The following is an 11,098-nucleotide window of genomic DNA, read 5'->3' as shown; positions in this document are numbered from 1 at the left end:
TTAGTTGGTCTCAGACGCATCCGTAAATCATGGTCACGTGGCCCCACAGTCCTTGGTGAATCAACTGGCCGTAACCCAAATCGTGCCAGGAATTCTATTTTATCAAACTGTGTAACTGTTTCATGAGACCCTTCTTGGGCATTGAAGGAGTTGTCTAGTTTTCTTTTGGAACATGTCATATTCTCCTGAGACCCTTCCCTGTTCCTACCTGGAGTAGAAACTTCTGTCTTCAAAACAAGAGTGGGTGGTGTGTCAGTATCTATATTTTTAATAGAAGTTCTTTCTTCAGGATTCTTTCCATCATTGGCCCCCACAGAATCTGCTGGAAGACAGGGTTCAATGCACACATTTTCAGTTATACCAGACTCACTTAGCCAAACACTGATGTTGTTTGAAAATTTCCTATCAGTATCATAAGAGATTGTAGGATACTCTGGGAAAACATTAATGGAGACGACTAGGCATTTGAGAATCCACCCCCCCATGATATGATAATTTGTTGCTGTTAAGTGTCATTGAGTCGGTTCCGACCCATAAAGACCCTGTGTAGGGTTCTCGAGGAGCGACTGGTGAGCCTGAACTGCCAATGTTGGGGTTCAAACTGACATTGCAGTCTAGCGCATTAACCCACAGCGCCACATGAGAAGTCCATGATAATGCTAGACACTATGAAAAAACAATTCTAAGAAAGTTCATTTTATAGAGCTTATTTGGTCTAAGAAAAGACTCACTGATTGGCAGAAGTCTCAGTGAGACATGGCTGGTGATTGACTTGTGAACAATCACAGCTTTAAGAACCCTTTGGAGCTGTTCTACTCTGCACATGTGAGGTCATCATGAGCTCAATGGCTGGATGGCAACTAACAAGAATTTTCCACAGGATCTACCTAACTGCAAGGTCGGCAGTTCAAGCTCACCAGCTGCTCCTCGGAAACCCTATACAGGGTCACTTTCGCTATGGGTCGGAACTGACTCAATGGCAATGAACAACAACAACAATCTAACGTCTGGTTAAAAGATCTAATAGATTCACCTGGAACAAAGATGGAGAGTAAGGAATAGAAGGAGGCTGATGTGTGGCTGACTGACTCCCATGAGACTTGACAAATCTGAATGGTGCCCAGGTACCATCACTGAACATTTTGATCAAAGATTCCATAGAAGGGTCCTGATCAAAAGGTGAGAAATGTAGAAGAGAATTCCAATTTTTCATGGACTCCAGACTCTCTGGAGCCATAGAGGTGAATAAATCCCTGAAATTATTGCCCTGAGATAGTCTTTAAACCTTAAGCCAAAAATACCCCCTGGAATCTACAAACCACACTAATGCAGCTAACTGGTGGTGGGTGGTATGCTGTGGAGTCACTTCTGGCTCCTAGCGACCCTCTCTAAGGTTTCTGAGAAGCAGCTGGTTAAGTTTCAACAGCTGATCTTGTACTTCAAACTGACCTTTCTGTTGAGTGCATTAACATGCAGTGCCACACCAGGACTCCTAGAGACCCTGCGTAGTGATTCCTAGGCGGTAAATCTTTAAAGGAAGAGAAAACCTCATTTTCCTGCAGGACAGATGGTAGTTTCAAACTACTGACCTTGAGGTTAGCAGCCCAACTCATAACCACTATGCTACCAGAGCTCCTTCTAGCTTAACTCGTTTAAAAAAACAAAAGTTTTTTAATACAAAAAGTATTCGGTTCCTTTCATCTGCTTTAGGAGATTCAAACTCAGAGCAGTCACTATAGAGATTTGATGGGAACCTTAAGGGCAGTGAGTTTATGCTAATGAAGCACAGCTCAGAAAAGCAGGGTGAGCATGGTTGTGCAACCATCCTACCATACGTAACCTATTGTCACTAAATTGTATATGTACGAACTGTTGAATTCGTCTGTTTTGTTGTATAATTTCTCAGCAATGTAAAGGCAATATAAAGTAAAAGAGATCTATCAAGTAAACCGAAACGTGTATGCAAGCCAAAAAAACCCCACAAAAACTGTGCCTACCAAGTGTCTTCTTGGCACAATGGTTAAGCACTAACTACTATGGGTCGGCACTTAACAACAACAACTAATGAAAAGATCTGTGGTTCTAGCCTAGCAGTGGCTCCACAGAAGCGTGGTCATCCAGTCCTGTATAGATGACAGCCTAGAAAACGGCACAGGGCACTTCTACTCTGTCTCATGGAGTCCTTATGAGATGGAGGAGTCAACTCTTTGGCATCCAACAATATACCAACGAGATCACAGGAGATAAACATTTCAAAGGGGGTTTGGAGTGGGGAAGCAAGGTGGAACTATCCAAATATCTTTAACTCCATTAAGTCTGGAGAAAAAAATGTACAAATTCAACAAGACAGCCCCATGCCCAGCAGAGAAAAGGAGTCAAACTATCCCTGGTCCCCAGTGTCCACACTCACCAGGACCCTTCAGAAGCTCTTGGGCATCACCTAATGTTGATCTGTTTCTGTCTGGCATCAGATTTTCTTCCAAGTTTTTCTCAGATCTCAGACTCTCCAGTTCACCTTTTATAGAAATCGTCTCAGGCGGAAGTTTCTGTCCCTAAAAATGAACAACTCAATGTGGTAAATTCTGTGTCTAGATTATGGAACGTTCTCTCCCTTCTTTCTCTATCTACCCAGACCTTGAGGCACCAGTGCACTTTCATAATATGAGTTATGAGGATATAAGCAGATATTCTATGGGCCACCTACATCATCATCCCCCATAAATGTTGTTACTAAGTGCCATCCATCAGTTCAAACTGACCTTGTGGTCCAATACTTATCCTACAGCCCCACACCAGGACTCCCCCTAATAAATATCAATGTGTGGCGCTGTAGGATAAGCACTCGACCATAAGATCGGTCTGAACTGCAAAGTCAGCTGTTCAAACTCAGCAGCCCCTCCTCGGAAACCCTATATAGGTTCTCTATAGGTCAGAATCGACTTGACAACACTTAACAATTTCTAAGGCTCTTATGAATCAATAGCCTTCACATTTCTAAGTTTCAACCTTACAGTTTTTACTCTAATGTATATTGAATACCAAATCTTGGCAGTGTACTTAACAACAACACCCGTATATTCAAGGCAGCGATGATGGTGGATGTAGAGAACAAGGCTAATGGATCTTCATTCTCCACACCCAGTGTTGTCGCGTCAAATCCAGCTCTTACTGGTCCTACAGGGGACAATGGAACTGCCCCATAGGGTGTCCAAGGCTCTAATCTTAGCACAGAACCTGCATATGTTCCCCATATGCTGCCTACTACAAACGTTTACTGGAATGGCTTCAGCCACGACCATTTGGTCAGGTCATTGATATTCCTACACTTTCCTTTTGAGATTGGCGAAGGATTCATTCATCACTAGATTTATGCAGAAACAGTTGCTGTTGTTGAATCCATTCTGAATGACAGTACAGCTAGAGACAGATTAGAGTTGACTCATAGAGGCTCCTGGAAGCTGGCTGCCACATCTTTCTCCTGTGGAGCAGTTGATGGCCTTGAACTGCCAACCCTTGAATTAATAACCAGCTGTTTTATCTACTGTGCAACCAGGGATCCTTTTGTAGGAATATTTTTGGTAAAACTAAATCGATTTATTAGTGGCATCTCATTTTGTATTGGGATACCAAAGGTTGCTGGGTGGCATCAACAGTATCTGCCTGACTGCTAACCAGAACGTTGTTGGTTTGAACCTAACCTGGTATTGTGGAAGATAGCCTTGCCACTCTGCCAAGGAAAAGACAATTCTATGCACTAGTTCTATGAATCACCCGTTGGAATCCACTTGACAGCAATTAACAACAACAAAAGACATTTACTTTCCCCTCATTAGGACTTGGAATCACCAATATACTTCCTCTTAGCGTCATTCGATTAGACACGATATTTTACACATTATTTTCTTTACTGATATCCTGGTACAACATCACATGGGTCTCCTTTTCCCCTTGCCTATCTGTCTCCTAGACTAGGTTTTCTCAACCTCAGCACTATTGACACTTTGGGTTGCATGACTCTTTGTAGTGGGTACTGTTTGGTGCATTGTAGGTTGCTGACCAGCATCACTAGCCTCCACCCACTAGATGGCCCCCTCTTGATGTAACAACTAGACGTGTCCCCTGGGACATTTGCCCAATGTTCCCTGGGCTCAAAAATCATTGCTAGCTGAAAATAATTGATCAGGAATAAATCCCTAATGTCCTTCCTAGTTAGAATCCCTGGTAGTTAAACCCCAGACTGAGGTCCAAACCCATCAACTGTTTGATGTGCTCAAGATGTGGCAGTTGGCTTCAGTGACGATCACAGCTCTGGAGACCCTATGGGACAATTCTTCTCTCTCCTGCAAGGTCACTATGAGTTGGAATTAGTGTTCGGTTTTTTTGGTTTACTCTTTTCTATGGCAACTCTTCCTTGTAGCCCTCATCCCAGAGTTCCAATTCCCATACCTGATAGATTCTACTTACTGATGGATTGAGTCTCCTGTTATTTCTCAGTATCTTCTCCAGGTCTTGGCAATTCTCTACTCCACTTTCTGTGACTAAGATCTGGAGACTCACTGGCATGTGGACCATGAATTGCTCCAACACTAGCTTGTCCAGAATCTGTTCCTTGGTGTGAAGGTCCGGCCTCAGCCACAGATAACAGACTGAACAGAGTCTCTGTAGAGCCCTGATAGGGTCAGTGTCTTCTGACCATGAAAATGATCGGAAAGTCACATGCCAATTCTCAGAGTTACAGTCTGGCTTTCCAAGATGAGTTCCTTGAGAAGACATGAGCTGTGAAGACTGCGATCCAGGGCTGGCACCAGCTTTCTCATAATTCCATGAAGATGTCAGCTCAACAGCCATGCTTACTTAGTGCGGAGTTTCCAATAGGAAGCCAGTAACTGAGACCTATCTGAATGGGCCTATTTTGGTTTTCTTCAATAAAAACTTCAAAACTTGGCTTCAGAAGTCTAGAAATAGAAACGGGTAAGCTAGATTAGTTTGGCGTTACTTTTCTCTCTGCTCCCTTTAAAATTCCTCAGCCCAATAGACGATGCCATTCTTACAGTGAAAATTAATCCAGGCTATCATTGTACTGAAGCGGGAGAAAGATGAGGCTTTCTACTCCGTAAAGATTTACACCCTTGGAAACCCTGTACAGGGTCGCTATGGGTCGGAACTGACTCGATGGCACTTAACAACAACAACATCATTGTACCGAAAGGGGCTCTGATAGCATAGTGGTTACGAATCAGGCTGCGAACCACAAGGTCAGCAGTTCGAAACTACCAGCTGCTCTGCGGGAGAAAGATGAAGCTTTCTGCTCCCATAAAGATTTACAGCCTCGGAAACCCTGTTCAGAGTCGCTATGGGTCGGGAACCGACTCAACGGCACTTAACAACAACAACAACATTATTCTACCAGAGTCCTGGTGTGGCACTGGGGGTTAATGCACCAGACTGCAAAGTCCTTTGAACTGCAGGGTCAGTAATTCAAGCTCACCAGCTGCTCCTTGGAAACCCTATACAGGGTCGCTGTGGGTCGGAACTGACTCGACAGCACTTCACAACAACAACAACAATTATTCTACCAGGAGCTCTGGTAGCGTAGTGGTTATGAATCGGGCTGTGAACCTCAGGGTCAGCAGTTCAAAACTACCAGCTGTTCCGCAGGAGAAAGATGAGGCTTTCTGCTCCCGTAAAGATTTACAGCCTCAGAAACCCTGTTCAGGGTCACTATAGGTCGGAATTGACTCGACAGCACTTAACATCATTCTTCCAAGGAGGCCAAGAGGTGGAATGGATGAGCAGCTGGCTCTAACTGAAAGATCGGTGGTTGGATCCTATTCAGGGGCTCTTTATTTGTGTGCACATTCCAAAAAAACCCCAAAAAACATAAGACCCCACATAGTATGGAAAGCATCGGAAGAATATTGTTAATATCATACAACAGTAAAATTTTGCTAAAGACCATTCAAAAATGGTTGCAGCAGTACATTGACAGGAAGCTTCCAGAAACTCAAACCAGATTCCGAAGAGGACATGGAATGAGGAAGAACCTTAGTGGTTTCAGCCAGGTGGATCTGGACTGAAAGCAAACTCCCAGAAAGAGGTTTACTTGGTTTTTATTGGCTAGACAAAGGCATATAACTATGTAGCTCAAAGATCAGGAAACTTTGAAGACTGGCATTCCAGAACCCTTCATTACAGGCCAAGAAGTTAACCATTCAAACAGAAAAAGCAAGGCTGAAAGGTTTAAAATCCAAAGCGGCGTGTGGTATGGGTGTATTCTGGCACTATAATGATTCAATCTGCATGGTGTGACATTGGAATCTTTGGACTCCATTTTTCCATGAATTTGTTGAATCTCATCCTTCCAGTAGTTGATGAATCGAGCAAATGGTTAAGTCCTGAGCTGCTAACCAAAATGCTGCCACTTGGAATCTACCCAGAGGCACCTTGGAAGGAAAGCCTGTCTATCTACTTCCAAATGTCACAGCTTTGAAAACCCCATGTCGGTCTGCAGAAGAAAGAAAGCCTATGGGGGCAGGTCTGTGCCCTACAGGGTCACGGAGTCAAAAGCAACTCAAGGGCAATGGATTTGGGTCCCCCCTCACCCCCCTTTCTGATTCCAGGATATTCACTTGCTCCAGGGCAGGGAGGGCATAAAAGAATGCCAAGAGAATTAAGCTCCTAAATGGATTTGTGTATTTCTGTGGTCAAACTTATCTGACATAGAGTTTATCAGTTTATCCTTTTCAAGGGCATGGCAGCTTTGTTATTATAAATCGGGCTGCTAACCTGAAGGTTAGCAGTTCTAAACTACCAGCTGTTTCGCAGGAGAAAGATGAGACTTTCTGCTCCCGTAAAGATTTACAGCCTCGGAAACCCTGTGCAGGGTCACTATGGGTCAGAACCGACTCCACGGTACTTAACAACAAGGGCATGGCCCAGTGACATTCATTACATTCAAAATTTTGTACAAAAACAGCATTACTATCCTAGCACTAGAACATGTGCGTCAGTCCCAAAAGGAACCACCCTAAGCATTAAACAAGGTAACTTGGTGGCACTACAGCTAAGCACGCCACTGATAGCCAAACGCTGGCTGTTAGAACCAACCTAGGAACTGTGAGGAAGAAAGAATTGAAGTTGTTTACGGTGATTCTACATAGCGTTTCCAGGGCTGTAAATGTTTGCAGGAACAGACAATCTCGTCTTTCTCTTGAGACGTAACTTGTTGACTCGAACTGCCAACCTGTGGTTCACAGTTGAGTGTTTCTGCTAGAGGGCCACCGTGTCCCCTGACTTGGCAGTATGATCACCAAGCAAACACATTGCTGTCCAGAGACTATGATCTCTATGAGACCAAGTGGAGTCCTGGTGTGGCCCTAAAGGTACTGAGTTCTGCAAGTTCAAACCCATCAGCTGTCTTTGGTCACTAAGAGTCTGAACTGACTTGATGGCATTTAACAATAAAGGGACAGACTAGAAATGCCCTTTAACCACGGTAAGCCTAGGGGGCAGTCTGGTGCTGCCCCACTGTGGTGAGGAGTCCCCTAGAGGGCACACAGCCCATAAACAAGTCTCCCCACCCCCACCCTCCAGCCCCAGGCAAACACTAACCCAATTCTTATCTGTAGGAATTTATCTAGTCTCCAGGGGATTTAACAACAACACAATCCCATTCCAGTAAATGGATTTGAAATCCAACTCTTAAATCTCAACTTGATAACAGTGGGGTTGCATTTAGCTTTGATTTTGATTTTCCTAATAGCCAGAGTTTTGCTGTTGAGTGGCATGGAGTTGATTCCCATTCATTGTGAACCAGAAGTCCTGGTGTGGTAGTGTGGAGTAAGCACTGGACTGCTAACCACAAGGCTAGCAGTGAAACCCACCAGTCACTCCTACATGACAATAGGACTGTCCCAGTGGGGTTTCCAAACTGTAGACTTTAGGATGTGGGAGCATGGTGGCTCCCTATGGTGAGTGCTGGATTGTGAAGCACAAAGTTGGAGCCCACCATTTGCTCTGCGAGAGAGAAGATGAGGCTTTCTCCTCCCTCAGAGATTTACAGCCTCAGAAGCCATATGCCGGGAGCTATGGGTCAGAAGTGAGGTGACTGCACTTAACAACAATCTTTAGGATAAGCACTAAATTAGGAGCAACAAAGCTGACAGCTTGAGCTCATCATCTACTCAGTGGGGGAACAAAAGAGACTTTTTGCTAACTGCAAAGATTTAGCGCCTCAGAAACCCTATAAAGGGTCTCTATGATTCAGAACCAACAAACCTACAAAGGGTCGCTCTGAGTCAGAACCAACTCCAGGGCACTTCACAATAACAACCGATCTTTACAGAACTACCTTGCCTCCTCTTTCTCCCATGCATCGACTGGTAGGTCTGAACTACTGACTTTCTGTTAATAGTCCAGTGCTTTCACTCCTCACCAACAGATCTCCTTCACAAAGACTTAGCCAGCCAAAACTATAGTGTCAAGGTTTTAAGCAACCCTGATTTAAAGTACAAACCATACCATATTGCACCCATTTCACAGATGAGACCTCAGGCCAACATGCTTTCAGAATGCCTGGTGACTACAGACTCAAATCTTTTAAAAATCAACCTCAGCTCTCCCTAATTCCTAAATACCCTCAGAGACCCACATACTTAACTCACCTCCTTCCTCTCTTCCTGCTGTCCCATTCCTAGGGTCTGAGATCCCTTTTCCAGCCTGTCTGGAGTGGAATGGCCTCAAGCTGGGAAAGCTTCCTGATATCCCATCTGCCCACAGAAATGGCGGAATATACCCATTGGCTGAGGAATTTGACTCATGGTGACCCTATAGAACAGGATAGACCCACCCCTTATAGGGCTTCCAAGGCTGTAATTTTTACTGAGAGTAGATTTGGTGGTGCAGTGTTTAAGCACTCTGCAACTAACTGAGAGATACAAGGTTCAAACCTATCAACTGCTCAACTTCCATAAAGATACAGCCTTGGAAACCCTGTGGGGCATTTCTGCTCTATCCTCTGGGGTCCCTTATGAGTCAGAATCTACTCCATCCACTGGGTTATTCTTTATGGAAGCAGACTGACACCATCTTTTTTTCTTGGAGTCCCTCATGAGTTCAAACTGCTAACCATTGATTATATTAGAAGCCACGTGCTTAACCACTGTGCCACCAGGGTTCCTATGGAATGTTCCAAGGAGCCGATAACTAATCATTTCATGACTGCCCGTGGGAGTTGCAAACTGTTAATGGTAATGAAAAGGGTGAAGTCCGGAAGTACCTTGGCAAATCTCCTTCTGAAATTGTCAGTGAAAACAACATTATCCCATAGCCTGCTGGAAGAGGCGTCTTCCCACTCTAAATACATACTGGCCGCCACAACACTGGGCCTGAGTCTATATCATTGAATGTGATGATGTTGTAGGACTGGACAAAGTTTTGTTCTGTTGCATTTTGGGGCTCCAGTGAGTCGGAGACAGCTCGACAACTAACAACAAAAATGATGAGAAGTCTCAATACCCCGCTCGGCACTCCGCCCAAAGAAGGAAACAATTCCGTGTTGAGCATCAGCTAGGAAAACACCAAATAGTTAACACTGAACCAAAAAGAGGTTTGGGGCTCCGGCTCCCTCAAAGTCCAAAATCTGTGCATAATGAATGTACCGTTGACATTTGAACAAGGTGGGGGGTGTTGAACTGCCGTGCAATTAGTCATAAACTCCTTGTGAGCTGTTCGTTGTCTATGACAATGATTCCAACTTATAGTGGTGACCCATGGGTGTCAGAGGAAATACTGTATTCTATGGGGAGTCTTGGTGTGATGCTGTGGGTTAATGCACTGGACTGCAAAGTCCGTTTGAGCCATAAGGTGGGTGGTTCAAGCTCACCAGCTGCTCCTTGGAAAGAAACCCTATGCAGGGTCACTATAAGTTAGAACAGACTCGATGGCACTTAACAACAACAACGCAGGGTATTTGGTATATTTTCTTGTGTTCCTGGTGAAAGCTTACAAAGCAGCTAGTTGTCCATCCAGCAATTTCTACACCAGTTAACTGTTCAGTGACCTGTGTACAGTCCACCAGGGTCAGATAACCCCAGGCCTTATAGGCTGTTACAAAGCCCTGGCAACACAGCTGCTGCTGAAGGTTTGGTGGTTCGATCCCTTCTGCTGCTCTGAGGCAACAAGTGGCCATGGACTGTCTCCCTTAGATTCCAACCTTAGAAACCCCACGGAGCAGTTGTGCCTTAGCCTACCTATGGGGTCCCTGTGAGTTGCGTTTCATTTGATGGTGATGGTTTGTGAGCGGTGCTTTGGTACAACTGTTAATTGCTCAACTTCTAACAGAAAGGTCAGTGGAAACCACCAACCACTCTGTGGGAGAAAGATGTGGCTTTCCACTTCCGGTTAAGATTGCCAGCCTCAGAAACTTCGATGTTATTTGTATTAAGCACCTTCAAGTCGGTTCCCACCCATGGCGACCCTATGCACAACAGAACAAAACACTGCCAGGTTGTTTACCATTCTCACCATTTCCAGGTTTGTGCCTGTTGCTGCTTATGGTCGCTATGAGTCTGAACAGACTTGTTGGCACTTAACAACAACAATGGGTTGTTAGATAGAATTCCCCGAGGGTCTCTAAGGAGCTAATCTTTATAAAAAACGGATTTTCATTTCTTTATTCCACTGAGCTCAACTGGTGAGCGCCAAACTTTGGGTTCATACTACTAACCTTGTGGTTAATAGCCAAGCTCTTAACCACCACACCATTAACACAACACCTTTAACCATGGTAACCCTAAAGGAGCTCTGGGAGTGTAGTGGTTACGAATCCGGCTGCTAATCTCAAGATTGGCAGTTTGAAACTACCAGCCGTTCCACGGGAGTCCCATAAAGATTTACAGCCTCGGAAACCCTGTGCAGGGTCACTATGAGTCGCAACCGACTCCACCGCACAGAACAAGAAGCCTAGGGGGCAGTCCGCGCTGCCCCACTGTGGTGAGAGTCCACTAGAGGGCACACAGCCCATAAACAAGTCTCCCCACCCCCACCCTCCAGCCCCAGGCAAACACTAACCCAATTCTTATCTGTAGGAATTTATCTA

At 44.8% G+C, this 11,098-nt stretch overlaps 1 protein-coding gene across 1 annotated transcript in view; it reads right to left on the bottom strand.

Moving 5' to 3' along the window:
- Positions 1–4,848, bottom strand: part of LOC102821146 (zinc finger and SCAN domain-containing protein 5B-like) — a 5,493-nt gene extending 645 nt beyond the window's left edge. Inside the window, exons 1-2 of the mRNA XM_006877345.1 lie at positions 4,465–4,848; positions 2,411–2,552 (exon numbers count right to left, since the gene is read on the bottom strand). Of these exons, the coding sequence (XP_006877407.1) occupies positions 2,411–2,552; positions 4,465–4,848 (526 nt within the window). The remainder of the gene's footprint in view (positions 1–2,410; positions 2,553–4,464) is intronic.
- Between the last annotated feature and the right edge of the window lie 6,250 nt (positions 4,849–11,098).

Source organism: Chrysochloris asiatica, unplaced genomic scaffold, assembly GCF_000296735.1.
Source record: "Chrysochloris asiatica unplaced genomic scaffold, ChrAsi1.0 scaffold00485, whole genome shotgun sequence".
Taxonomy (NCBI): Eukaryota; Metazoa; Chordata; class Mammalia; order Afrosoricida; family Chrysochloridae; genus Chrysochloris; species Chrysochloris asiatica.
Note: the sequence above shows the minus strand (reverse complement) of the source record. Positions and strands in the feature narration are given on the sequence as shown.